The following is a 14073-nucleotide window of genomic DNA, read 5'->3' as shown; positions in this document are numbered from 1 at the left end:
GAAAAAAAAAACCCTGTGGTCATCTGATTTAAAGCCTTTGGAGCTGTTTTGTGCTGAGATCAATTTCTCCATCACAGAGGGTGTGTTAGGGAAAGGTTCAGCAGGGCAGCAGCTCTGCTGGCACAGGCTCCCAGTGGCACAGGGGTGGTGGGATGCCAGGTGGACAAGGGCCTGGGGGTGTTGGTGGTGGGATCTGAGCACTGGGGTTGAGCCCAAGCCCAGTCTGAGCTGCTCTCCTGTGTGACACTGCCACTGAGGCTGGTTTCAGCTGGTGGCTGGAGATACAGCAGTGGAAAATCCTTCCCCATCCCTGCCAGGAGGGAGGCAGGACACCAAAAGGAGGGGTTTTCCAGCATCCTGAGTTGCTTGGTGGGGTGCTGGCCCTGGCAGGGAGGTTATAGGTGTGTCTGCCTGCTGCCAGGATAGGACATGAGGATGTCCCTTCAGCATTGTTACATGGTTTAATTCCCAGACTCGGGAAGTCTGAGAGGTGCTAACAACTCATATCTGTCCCCACCAGCTGGTTTCTGTGGAGTCACCAGAATGCAGAGCGGGTCCCAAAAATCCCACTGCACCCTCTAGAAGCCTCCTACAAGAGTTTCTAGTGGAGTGGCAGCCAAGGCTGTCCCACCTGGCCACCACAGCCTGGCATGGACACCGGCACCTCGAGACGTGGTGGGCTCTGCTGCTTGGTTGTGCATGACCCAGTGGGTGACAATGGGAACAAAACCAGGCATGGTGACCCTGAAATCCATCAGAAACTCCCTGTGAGTGGCCATAAATGCTAAAGAAAGTGCAAAGGCCAAGGGGCAGTGGAAAGGTCACGCTCACCCAGGGTTTTCTTGGAAGTGCTGGGAGGGGTGGGATGGGGGACAGACACCTGCTCCTTTGGGTGCTTTGGCTCAAGGGGCTGGTGAGGTGAAAGGGGATGAAATGAAACCAAGAGCCAGAGTGAAAATACCACAGTGAGAAACACAGGCCAGGGGACAAAGCAGAACGGGAGGGGATTTCCAGCCTTCCAGGAAAGATGTTCAGTGAAAATAAGGTTATGGCTCGACTCAGGCATGAGCCAGTGAGTCAGGAGAGCCAGGGCCAGTTCTGCCACACGTTTTCTCCGTGCTCTTTGAGCAGACACCCCAAAGCAGACACCCACGGTGTCACTGTCACCAGGATGGTCCCCATGGGGAGCTGCAGCTGGCAGGACCCCCCTCGAGCAGCTCCTGACTCCTCACATGGCTTCTCTGCATCTATCAGTGCTTAAAAGTCCTGTTCAGTGCCTCTGACAGGAAATGCTGGATGAAACCTTTTCCAGGGCTGCCAGGAAGACACGACATCGAGGGGTGACATGACCAGCAAAGGCAGGGCACTGCCAGCAATCCAGAAAGCCTCCCAAAGTGACGAGATTATCCCTTCCAATACCTAAAAAAAGCTGCAGAAAGGCAGTTCTCCACTTTTAGCTGTAACCATTCTGCAAAAGCAGAGTTTCCCATCAGGGGGTGTTGTAATCTGAGCCACTGCAAGAGCTGGGACAGCAAGGAAGTGGCTCAGGGGACAGGCAGCAGAAGTAGCAATGCCAGGATGTGGCACAGTCCTGCCCTTCCCCTTCATGCTGCAGGCAAAAGGCTCCTCTGCCCCTGCTAACAAGAGCCTCCTTGATCCCAGCAAGCAGAAATGAGACCAGGGGATGTTGTAACTTGTGCTAACAGAATGTACAAAGCAGTGGGAGCAGTAGGAGAGGAGGGATCCTGTCCCTCCACTCCACTCTCGTGAGACCCCACCTGGAGCACCGTGTCCAGCTCGGGGTCTCCAATGTAGGAAGGATGTGGAGCTGTTGGAGCAAGTCCAGAAGAGGCCATGAAGATGCTCCAAGGGCTGGAGAACCTGTTATACAGACAGGCTGAGAGAGCTGAGGTGTTCAGCCTCAAGAAGAGAAGGCTTTGGGCAGATCTTAGAGCCCCTTCCAGTGCCTAAAGGGAACCTATAAGAAAGATGGGGACAGATTTCAGCAGGATCTGTTGCAATAGGACAAGGGGTGATGGTTTCAATGTGAAGGAGAGTTAATTTATATTAGATACAGGGAAGAAATTTTTTATGATGAGGGTGGTGAGACCCTGGCACAGGTTGCCCAGAGAGGTGGTGGATGCCCCATCCCTGGAAGTGTTCAGGGTGAGGCTGGAGTGGACTTTGAGTGACCTCATCAAGCACAAGGTGTTCTTGCCTTGTCAGAGAGTTTGGAACTAGGTGATCTTTTACATCCTTTCCAACCCAGACTGTTCCATGCTTCTATCATCCTGTGTTCATTCTCTGCTCACTGGCTCTCAGTCTTATCTCCAGCTCCTTCCCAGCCAGCAGCAGCAGGATTTCATTTGTCCTTTGACAGATGATAAATGTCCTGCTCGCTGGCAGTGCCCTGCCAGCTTATCACCTGCACACTCCCAGGCTTCCTCGCGTCAGCTGCAGTAATTAAATCATATTTTTCAGGAAGGGCACTTTAGGTGAAAGCTCCCAACACCTCCTGATAGTGGAGCTGCAGCCACAGACAGGCCTTTGCCAGGGTAGTGGCACTGCTTGGGGATCAAGGCTCTCTCCAGTGCTCCCAGCTGATGCAGCAATGCCTCGAGAAATTAATTTCTGTCCTAAGCTCGTTCCTCCTGCCTGTCCTTGAGCACCCCTGCTAGAAATACCTTCCTTTAATACCTGAAACTGCCAAATGCCTTGAGGTCAGCTAAATGGCAGCTGTTACACAGCCAGGGAGTGCAGATCCTGTGGCAATGCCACTGGCTAAGATGCCCGAGGAGAAAGGAGGAAGATCAGAGCCAAGGTAACCAGGATTTCACACAGACTTCTCAGGGAGACACAGGAAAGGGATGCCAAAGCTGCAAGCAGTGAGAAACCAGCCAAGACACGGGTGGAGTTTGCATTTTCCTCCACAGGATGCTCCATTTCCACACACAGGGATGTGCAAAGACAGCTGAGAGCCTCCAAAATGCTCATCCCAAAGTGCCCTTGTGCCTCAAGAGGGTCTACAGAGCAGCAGCACTTGGGCAGAGCCTCCTCTTTGCACCCTGGATCAGGGTGGCTGTGAGCAAGCCCTGAAGGTGAGATGCTGTTCCCAAAAGACTCCCAGAGTAAAGGCTCAGCCTCCTTGCCAAGCTGCCTGGAGCCCCCACATTCCTCTGAAAGGGTCAGGAGCACAGCCAGATCCCAACCCAGCTGAAGCCGCCACCTTGAGCAAGGATTTTGATGCACCAGGTTGAACTAGAAGGAAAATATCTTCACGCCCACCTCTCCTGCAAACTCAGGATGTGCACAGCTTGCTGTGGGCAGCTTTTGGAGGGCAGCCACAAGGCCATGCTCTCCACAACCCTCCTGCCTGGTGGCTTATGGACGTGTCCCTGGGGAGCCCAGGCAGCCCAGCAGCAGGCACTGAGCAGTGCTCCAGGCAGGGCTGGTGATGCAGAGTCCCACCAGCCCAACGGGATGCTCTGAGCTGAGGCTAAAGGCTGCAGCCAGGTCACAGCACTGCTAAGCCACCACTAAACCGCGTCCCCAAGTGCCACATGGACAGGTCTTAAATCCCTCCAGGGACGGTGACTCCACCACTCCCCCAGGCGCCACTTTTGCAGTGTTTGACAACTCTTGTGGTGACAAAATTATTCCTAAAACACACCAGCAATGGGCAAAACCCATCCACACCGTTCTCCCTGCCACCTTGGGCTCCCTGGAGCTGCAGGCTGCTGAGAGCTGCTCTGGCATTTCAAGGTTGACCTCTAGAGGAAGGTTGGAGACAACCGAGCTACGGCTGCGACGGTGACACGAGGGCTGCAGGAGGGAACTGCCGAGGATTTGCAGCCCAGCTGTGCCCCACAGCGATGGGGGCACGGTGCCCCAAAAACCCCAATCCAGCCGTGCTGGGCAGGAACGCACGGAAGAGCATCAATTGCTGCAAATCCTCCGCGTGTCCCCAAGTGCTGGAGCCCTGCCTGTCACTTCCACCTTTCAGCCCTTTTAAAGCCTCACACGCTCTGTCCTCCCAGCGCCTCTCCCTCTGCTCCAAATGAATCCGTTTATCACCTAAAATGAAACGGAGCCCTGCAGGCTGCTGCGCCGTCGGGATGCGAGGGTGTGAGCCGCACCACGCTGCGCTGAGCCTTGAAAGGCAGCAGAAACCTCGGCGGCATCACTCTGTGAGCATCACTGCGGGCACTGCCTCACACCCTCCCCAGAGGGGAGAAAAACAAACCCAGCCCTCTCCCCGCCAGTTTCATCCCCTCCCTGCTGCTTTTCGGTGTGCCGGTGTGTGACACCTCTGTCCCTGCCCCGGCACAGCCGGCCAGAGCCTGTGTGCGATGCTGGGCAGCGCCTTCCGCCCGTGTCCTCGCACATCCCGAGTTAACCCTGCCTCCCCTGGCTTGTCTGTCTCCCGGAGAGGACTTTTCCCCTTCCATTTCTCCAAAAGGAACCACCACAAGCGTCCCGCACCGCTTCCCTCTGGACAGGGGAGGAGGTGGCATTCAAGAGTCTCTGCTCCACAGCGACCCGGGGGGGATGGAGAGCTCACCCACAGCAGCACAGGAGCGCCCATCAGGGCTTTTTGTCCCATATTGGCTGCTTCTTCCCCACACTGCCAAGCCAGGGGGTGGCAAAGTGGGGATTTCTGCGGAAAAGAGATGCTTTGGGGTGCACGGAAGGGCTTTGCCCAGGTGAGGGCTGTTCACCTGCCCAGCCTCTCCTCGCAGCCCCTCAGGCGAGCTCCTCCCAAGGACACAAACGCACGCAGGTCGCCAGTTCTCAGCTGCATGGCCCCAGGCAGCCCCCAGCAGCATCCCCTGGGCAGGAGCATCCCGCTGCCCTCCGTCCCCAGCCCTCGCACAGCCACCGCAGCTCATCCCCCCGCCCGGGGACAGAAGGAAAACCCCACAGGGGAGGTGGAGAGGGGACAGTCACCCTCTTCAGGCTGCACAGAACCCTCCCACACAACCCCAGGGGTGTCCCCCAGCCTCCTCCAAAGCCGGCGGTGCGGCACAGCCCGGTGCTCCCACCTCCCACCCTGCAGGAGGCACCGCCGGCGGCACGGAGCCACCCCTGGATGCCCAGGAATCCCCTGGATGCCCAGGTATCCCCTGGTTGCCCAGGTATTCCTGGTTGCCCAGGTATTCCCTTGGATGCCCAGGTATTCCCTGGTTGCCCAGGTATTCCCTGGATGCCCAGGTAGCCCCTGGGCGAGCATCCCGGGGTGCTGCCCACCCCTCCAGCCCTCCAGGAATCCCCTGGATGCCCAGGTATCCCCTGGTTGCCCGTATTCCCTTGGATGCCCAGGTATTCCCTTGGATGCCCAGGTATTCCCTTGGATGCCCAGTAATTCCCTGGTTGCCCAGGAATCCCCTGAATGCCCAGGTAGCCCCTGGGCGAGCATCCCGGGGTGCTGCCCACCCCTCCAGCCCTACCTTTGCGGAACGGCATGGAGCAGGAGGAGGCAGGGCTGCCTGGGTTCCCCGGACGCGGACGTCTTCTCTCAGATATGTACACACACACAAAAAACCAAAAAAATATATATATTTCTTCCGTATCTCTGTTTCTTTCCTTCCTCCTCCTCCGTCTTTCAGAAGGAAACGGACATATTTGGGCAAAGCCCGGCAGAAACCAGCGTCATTCCGAGGGTGGCACTGCAGAAGGGAGGAAGTTCTTGCAGTTTCAGAGCCTTTAACCCTTCGCTTCCCGGAGAAAGCAGGGATGGGAGGGAGGTGACAGGACAGGAAGAGGATTGCTTTAGAAAGGGGTGGAAGGTATTGGGAAAGGGTTTTTAAGTTGATTTGTGGTGTTTTTTTCTTGGTAGGAGCAGTACAGAACTGGGTGTAATGGATGTGGGTGTGATGATGGAATTTTGCCCTCCTGCATCACTTAAGCAAATTTCTGAGCTCATCAGAGCAGCAATCCCATCTTCTCTGTGGTGGCCCTGGGACAAACTGGGAAAATCCAGCTGCTTCAGAAACAAGGGGGTCAGAAACTCAGATCCCCCTGTTCAGCACCTCCTGCCCTTGCACAGGCCACTGGAAGTTCAGATCCTGCTGTGCTGGGTCCTGAGGATGAGCAAATACCCCTTGGTGGCATCACTGGGCTGGGGTGAGCCACGGGCTTTGGAACAGCATCAGGTCAGTGTGTCCTCGTCTCTGCATGAGGTGAAGGTGGAGTATTTTAACCTGGGAGGGTTGTTTATTTATACTGTGGTTCCTTTATGCCCTCCCTGGAGGTAGAAAGGGGCATTGGCTTGGAGGGAGCTCAAGAGAAACCCTTTGAACTGTGCAGGACAGGACCCCATCCCTTCATCTTGGTGCTTGACAGCGACACCATGAGCTCCATGCTGTGCCTCTGCTCCCTGCAAAACTGTTTCTCCCTCCTGGAGTCAGCAAGACTTTCCTCAAACCATTCCTGGGGTGCTCTAAAGCCTCCCCATCCCTCTCCTGTAGGCTCCATCCCCATCCAGACCACCTCGATGCTCCAGGTGAGTGTCCTTCATCCTCCCCAGGGCAAAGTCTGCCAGGTTTGGCTTAACCCCCACTGGAGAGACCTGTTTAGGCCAGTGGGTGAGGAGCACTCCAAAAAAAACCACACCCCAGGGTGTTAGGAGAGCTGTGACACCAACAGAAATGGCAGGGACAGGGACATCAGTGTCCTACAGTCTTTGCTGCTTCTGTAGGTGGAGATGTTCCTGAGCCCCAGCACCACGTGAGGAGCAAAATTGTTCAAGATTTGATGGCATGGGCTGCTGTTGGGCTTCTTCCAGTGGCTGGAACCAGTTACAGCAGCTGGTTTATGCCCTGCCCCTGGAAAACACAGCAGGACAGGCTGGGGGTGTGCTCAAGAACATTGAGCAGGAAACCATTTCCTTGGGGAAAAATCATCCAGAAATGGAATTTCCCAGGATGTTTAGTAACCTTAAAGGGCCGCAGGCTGGGATAAAGGCAGGTGGGCTGGACAGCCATGTGCTGTTGCCAGACAGCCCAGAAGGTGAAGGGGGTCTTCCTTCACTCCATGTGTCCCAGCACCCAGGTGGAAGGGAAGGACAGCCCAGCCATGCCCAAGGCCAGGGCAGCAGGACCCAGGAGTTCTTCTGGTTCACCCTCAACCACCCTCAACTCAGTCCTCTGCTCTGGCAAACAAGTGAAATTCCTTGGAGTGATGAGCTTTCAAATTTCTACAAAACCAGATTTTTACAGTTTTATTTCCCAGGATAAATTAGTGGGTTTGCAGTTCATCTCCAGAAGGATATTTCCAGCACATGATTCCAGGGCTTCACAAAAGAAACTTAATGCAATGTATTCAGGGTTAGACCCAAAATGAGTGGCTTATCCATGAAAATCCATGTTTGGATGCTCATGTCCAAGTTTGTTGTCCATAACATCCTGCTCAGTGCCTGCACATCTTGGAAGGGGCTTAACTCCTTAGAGGTTTTTTTGGTTTTTTTTCCAACACTGATCTTGCCTGGACAATGCCACTTCAGCTCCAAAACCTTCCCAGTAGGAGCATCCCAGGGTTTTGTGGTTGTGACCAGGACCTGTATTAGAGGATGATGGTTCAGGTCCCCATTAAGGTGCTTCTGTCCCCTGGCCCTTGCCCTGGGATTTGCTCCAGTTATTCTGTGCCCTGACCTAGAAAGATCTCAGATGGGACCATCCTTGGTGTCCACACCAACGGATTTGCTTTCCATTTTCCAGAAAATTCCAGAAACCAGCTTCCAAGCTCCAGCCAAGGCCATCAGAGCAGTCAGAGCATCATTCCCTGTATCAGATATTATTGGGTTTCACCCACAGAAAGCACCTCAGGCAATCTCAGTGGTGCCAGGCAGTTTTAATAAGCAGAGAAGACTTCAAACACAGTCTGGGGATTTCTGGTGTATGAGGATCTTCACCCTTTGCTCACAGCATTTCTGTCTGGCATCTAGAAAGAACAACTTAAAAGTAGAAAATAGTAATAATTAAAAAAAAATACTGAGAATCAAGCTGGTCCCAGAACAAGATTTAGATGAAACTAACCAAACTCTGGTCTAGGATGGTGAAATCAGAGCATCTCTCCTGGCAGAGCACAAATGCCAGAGAGGGTGGCAGTGGCTCAGCATCACTTGAGGTTTTCAGAACTTGTTGAGCAAACATGGTGGGAAGGGTTTCAGCCTGCACTGATTGTGCCCCAGGGCTGAGGGATGGTCCAGAAAGCTTCCTGAGATCTTCCCAAGCCCTGGTTTCTGTGGGAGAGGCACTTCCAGCCTCAGTGGTTGCTACCAGCTTTCCCAGCTGTGTCCTGTAGGAAGGTGTCTCCAAAGGAAACAAAAGCATAATTTAATGACTATTATGTTAGGGGGGTTGTTTAGTTAAAGCTGACCCTGCAAAGGATCCTTTTACCTGTCTCTCTATGGGGTTTAAACCCCAATTTCATAGAAACATGGAAAAGTTTGGGTTGGAAAGGATCTTAAAGACAATCTAGTTCCAAATCCCCTGCCATGGCAGGAACAACTTCCACTATCCCAGGTTGCTCCAATCCCCATCCAGCCTGGCTTTGGGCACTTCCAGGGATCCAGGGGCAGCCACAGCTTCTCTGGGCACCCTGTGCCAGGGCCTCACCACCCTCACAGGGAAGAATTTTTCCCTCAACTTCATCCTTAAGCCCAGAAAAACCTCTTTATCCAGGGTGGAGATTTAATTTGCCTTCCCCACCTTGCACTGAATCCATCTGTGTGCACAACCAGGCTTTGCATCAAGGGCCAGGGGGACGAAATGAGCTGCCCTGCACATCCCCAGCCAGGAAATGAGCACTGAACTGTTCTCCCTTTGCAGGTAGGTAGGTCACGGGTGGGAGCAGTGTGAGACAGGAATGTCAGTGCCTCCAGCCTGAGAAGCAGTCACGGGGATCTCCTTCACTGCAAGGCTTCTACTCTACAAGCAAATAAGAATGCAAACAGCTCCTTTGAAATATTTATAACGTTTGGAATGACTTGCATGGCACCAACCCAAGGAAGATGAGGGTGCTGGGAATTGCTGGCACTGGGCACACCAGGAGACTTGCTTACGTGATTGATCCAGCTTGCAAAGTTCTGTTTTGTCCTTTTATAAGAGGTCTGAGTGCTCAGGCAGGCTCTCCTCCTCCTCCTCCCCTGGGTTACACACTGCCTGAAGGTCCTGCTTTCCCTGTCAGCACCAGACCCCTTTTCCCACAGCTCAGCTGTTCCTGGCTGAGCTCTGTGGTCACACCTAAGCCAATCTTCAAGGTCGCCCTTCAGTGACCAGGCACTGACCATTACATCTCTGCTTTCAGCCCATGCCCAGCTTCCCCAGGCCCTTTGCTGACCCTCCCACACTCCAGCAGCCAGACAGTGGTACCCAGCTCCCTTTCTCACAGCAGGCTCTCCCCACGAGCTGATCACCTTGCACATTTAGCAGGGGAAAGTTGCAGAGGGGCTCCTGGCCTGGTCCTGCTGGGGGAACAGGCAGCACAACCAGGTCATCAGGGCTTAAGATGCAGAAGGGGCAGGGAACAATCAGCTTTTGGAAAGTCTACAGCCGATCTCCCCCTTGCAGCCTGACCTAGAGAGATTACTTTTGTTAACCTCTGGTATTAGTGCTGGCATCTTCATATCACAGAGATTAGGTGCTCTATAAAGGTGTGGAGATGAGATTGGATTAGAGAGATGCAGGTCAAAGACTTAGGACAAGGAGGAATGGCTTTAAACTGACAGAGGGCAGGGTTAGATTAGAGATTTGAAAAAAATTCTTCTCTGGGAGGGTGGTGAAGCCCTGGCACACGGTGCCCAGAGAAGCTGTGGCTGCCCCATCCCTGGAAGTGTCCAAGGTCAGGTTGGATGGGGCTTGGAACAACCTGGGATACTGGAAGGTGTTGGAATGAGATGATCTTTAGGGCCCCTTCTAACCCAAATCATTTTGTGACCAGGCACTCTTGGTCTCCTGTTTTGCACAATTTTCAGCTTTTGGGTTTTGGAGAGAAAGAACTGGACAGAGTCTCCCAGGAGTGATCTGCAGGCAGTAATTACTGCAGCTGTCAGGTAGAAACATTCTCAGCTTCCCTGCTGCTGCCAGATCCAGCAGGTTTCTAAATTTTATTTTGCTCTTTCCATGCAGGAAATTCACTTTCCCTTCTCCTTTGATTTCTGTGGTTTTAAACTGCTACCACACACCCACCTGGCACTGAAGAGGAAATGTCACATTTGGAGAAACCTCTGCATCCTTCTTCTGATGCATCAAGAGTGACAGATAATCAATTCTATTTCACACAGTCCAGGCTTGCTGAGGCAAATTCTTGCCATGCAGTTAACTCCTCCTGGTTTTAAAACAGGGAAAAAAAAATGCATTGATTTTACGATGCCAACACCATTATTTTTTAGCATAAATGCTGATAGCAGCCTCAAGTTTTCAGGCTTTTATGTTCCCCAACACTGCAGGAAAAATAAAAACCACCAGGCTTTGCCCATGAATAAATCAGCCTGCTGGATAGAAATAAAACAAAGCAAAACACTTAAATGATGATGTAGAAATCCAAGTGAAGAAAGGGGAAGAAACTATTACTAGTATGTGATAGCTGAAGATATTTTTAGAACTTAATTTCTTTATTATCCCTAAATTCCTGATCTCCTCAGCAGGGCTGAGTCCTTGCAGGTGAGTGTGATACTTCTGGGACAGTGTCTTTGGGTGCAGTGGTGTTATGGGATGACGGGCAGGGCTGTGGTGGTGCAGGGAGATGGATTTTCCTCTGAAATTTGTGCTTGAAGCAAATCTCTGAACCCCAGTTTGAGTACACTTCATTGCCACAGGATTATTTCCCTGGAAAGGTCTTTAAATTTTGCTGTTCAAGTGCAACATCCCTTCCTACAAAGAGGGAAAGGACACTGGGAATAGCTCCAGCTCACATCCTCTCCCAGTGGTAACTGCATCACCTCAGCTGCACAAACCCAGCCCTTTCCCAAAGTGGGAAAACACAAAACCCCACCAGTTTTCACTTTCCATCCTCCCAAGAGGAGCTTGGTGTGTTTTGCCAGGGTATCATTTGAGTTTTGGTTCACAGTTGCCATACAAGTTTTACAAGTTCAAAGCAGAGAAGTCCAGAAGTGCTACCCAGCTCTGTGCCTGCGGCAGAAGGTGGAGAAACCCAAGATGAGTGGAAGACCTTTGTCTTGGCAGAACCGTGTGGATTCCTGAGCTGTTGACTTGCTGCAAGCTCTCAAATGGAGGCCAGAGATCAACACCTTAGAGACTGGGAGAGGAAAAACAACTCAAGGGCTGTGAAGTGGCAAGATGCTTAAAAGCTGCTTTGAAAAAAAACCCCATGCTCCTCCCAGAGGAGGAAGAAGCAGGAGAGAAGAAAGAAAAGATCCTGGGAAAGATCTTGTTTTCCATAGAGTTGAGGGTGTCTTGGGCTTTAAGCATGTGCTGGGGCTGCCAAAGAAGGGCAGGGGGATATCCTGCATGGGAGACAGGGCTGGTGGGTGCAGGACATTTGGGACATTTGTGTCCTATCCCCTGATTCCCACAGCTACAGAAAGCTTGTGGTGGATAAGGTTGTTTGGACACCAGGTATTTGTTTGGACACAAGACCTAAGGCTGTGTTTTTACATTTCTGTGCTAACAACCCTGTGCTCTGGGATTTCCCAATTTCCTGATGCTAAAAAGAGAAAAAGCCATAAAGCCACAACCATGAGCTCAGCAGGAGGAATCAGGGTGTGAGAGGAAACCTCTGCAAGAGCACACACACACACTACCCCTTCTTCAACTTACAAAATGTTTCCTTTGGCTTTCATACCTGTTCTTCCACTGCACCTTTTCCTCTTCAACATCCATTTCCCCCCCATTCAAACAGGAGTTTGCTTACTGACATGGAAAGATGAGTTTGGACCTGTGTACAAAAAGCCACCAGCAAGATCCAGCTCCACCTGACACAAACAGGCAGCAAGATCCCTAAAGGAGCACAGCTGACAACAGGATCACTTTTGTATTTATTGTCAGCTACTGCACAGTTCTGGTTGAACTACCAAACACAGGCACACAGACAGGGATTTTGTCATTCATTCCCTCTCTTTAGAAACAGAAGTGAAAGACTTTCATGGTTTTGTGCAGCAATTGAAAGTCCTGCAAACTTTACAGCATTTTTTTCTCCTTGCCACTAATTGGCTGAGTTGAACCTGGAGTGGCACAAAATATTTTTTGCAGTAAATAGGAGGTAAAATCACACTGGACATTCAAAGCAAGCAGCACTTGTAACCCACTGACCTGTAGGAAGAGAAAGGGAATCTTACCAATCCAAGCACTCATTGAGAAAAAGTTTCAGAGTTAATAAATACTTCAGTGAGGAGGAAAAAAGAGCAGCTACTCCTTTACTGCTCCTTATATAAGGCATGAGTATCTATGGTTACATCCAGGGCTGCCCTGGGGTTAAGGTCTGTCAGCTCTGGCTGATATTATGAGCAACTCATATAATTACCAGTTTTTGCATCCTTAAAAAATCCTGTCATCCTCTGTGAAGCAGGAAGTGTCACTAAAGCCTTTTGAGGAAAAGGTTAATTTTTGAGCAACCTGGTCTAGTGGAAAGCATCTCTGCCCATGGCAGGGGTTTGGAACTAGATGCTCTTTGAGATCCCTTACAATCCAAACCATACTATGATTTTGTGGCTCAAAACAAGGCAAAGCAGATAAATTCATCCTCTAAATTCCATCACAGGTAACAAAGAGCTGTGTTCACATATTAAACACAAAATCAAGGGCCACATGTTCTGCCAGGAGCTGCTTGATCATCTCCAGCTGGATTTCAGAAGTACCTTCTACAGCCACAACCAGAAGCCAGTGGTGAAGTGTGAGGATAAACCAAACTGATGGATGATAAAGGCACTGGGATTGCTCTTTAACTGCTCTGCATCTTGAATAAAATCACAGCATCACAGGGCAAGAGGGAAGTCTTTTATCCATAGTCCTGTCTATAGGACACCAAAATTCCCAAGCCCAGGGGCTACTTTCAAACCCATCTATGAAGAATCTAGATCTGCCCAGAGAGCACAGCAGGAATATAGATCTCCTGGCTGAGTCCTCTCATTGCTCAGTGACAGCAAATTAACAGACTGCTAGACACAATCAATCCCTGTTTGTCTTTAAGGACAACTGCCTCATCATCTAAAGGCAGGAATTCCTCTAAGAACTCAATCATTACAGTACTGCACTGACTGTGACAGAAAGTGCGTGTAAGTGACACCAAGCTCTCCGTGTCACAAGCAGCTCCTGCTTTTTTTGGGAAAAGGAATAGGGTTAGTCTTGCACCCAGCTAGGAGCATGTTACCAGTGCCAGATGCATCCAAACATGGACCTCAGCTGTGTGGATGTTGTTGCTCTCTTCCAATTTTTAGAGAATTTAAAATAATTTTTACAATTCTGGGAGTAGCTAATCTAACACTTTTTGTGAAGGACAAGAAAATCAGCAACAGTCAGCTGGGATTCACTGAGGGGAAGTCATGCTTGCCCAGAGTAACCTTCCACAATGAAAGCCTGGCCTGGCAGAGGAGAGCTGTGGGTATTGTCTACCTGGACTTCTGTAAGACTTCCTAACATGGTCATCTGTGAGATCCTCCTCACAAAGAAGCTCTTGAAGCTGCAGGAGCAGACACCAAAAGCTGTCTGAATGCCTGGTCCCACGATCAGTGGCTCAGGGCTGGAGGCCAGGAGCTGTTGGTGAACTCCAGGGGTCAGTGCTGGGTCCAGCTCTCTTTAACACCTTCATTAAAACAAATTTGCAGATCACATGGACAGGGAGAAGTGGCAGCTACCTCAGAGGTTCATGCTGCCACCCAGAGGGACCTGGGCAGGCTGGGAAGAGGCTGGCAGGAACATCATGGAGCTCAGTGAGAAGTGCCCAGTCCTGTACCTAAAGAGGAGCAATCCCAAGCAGGAACAGGGGATTAATTAATTCAATGTAACACAAGGTGAATCTCAGTCTTGCTCAGGGCCTCTTGCACCAAGTGCTGTGAGGACTGAAAGTTCTCACTCCCCCATTAGACTTCTGCTTGTGGAGCAAGAAGGATCTGAGAGT

The 14073-nt window shown here is 51.4% G+C and overlaps 1 protein-coding gene across 1 annotated transcript in view; it reads right to left on the bottom strand.

Annotated features, from left to right (window-relative positions):
- PFKFB3 (6-phosphofructo-2-kinase/fructose-2,6-biphosphatase 3) overlaps nucleotides 1–5579 on the bottom strand; it is a 41681-nt gene extending 36102 nt beyond the window's left edge. The window contains exon 1 of the mRNA XM_039730848.1: nucleotides 5448–5579. Within this exon, the coding sequence (XP_039586782.1) occupies nucleotides 5448–5463 (16 nt within the window). The 5' untranslated portion in view covers nucleotides 5464–5579. The remainder of the gene's footprint in view (nucleotides 1–5447) is intronic.
- Nucleotides 5580–14073: the final 8494 nt, after the last annotated feature.

The sequence above is a fragment of the Passer montanus genome, unplaced genomic scaffold, assembly GCF_014805655.1.
Source record: "Passer montanus isolate IOZ18808 unplaced genomic scaffold, ASM1480565v1 scaffold74, whole genome shotgun sequence".
Lineage (NCBI taxonomy): Eukaryota > Metazoa > Chordata > Aves > Passeriformes > Passeridae > Passer > Passer montanus.
The sequence above is the reverse complement of the archived record's forward strand: the minus strand, read 5'-3'. Positions and strand labels throughout refer to the sequence as shown.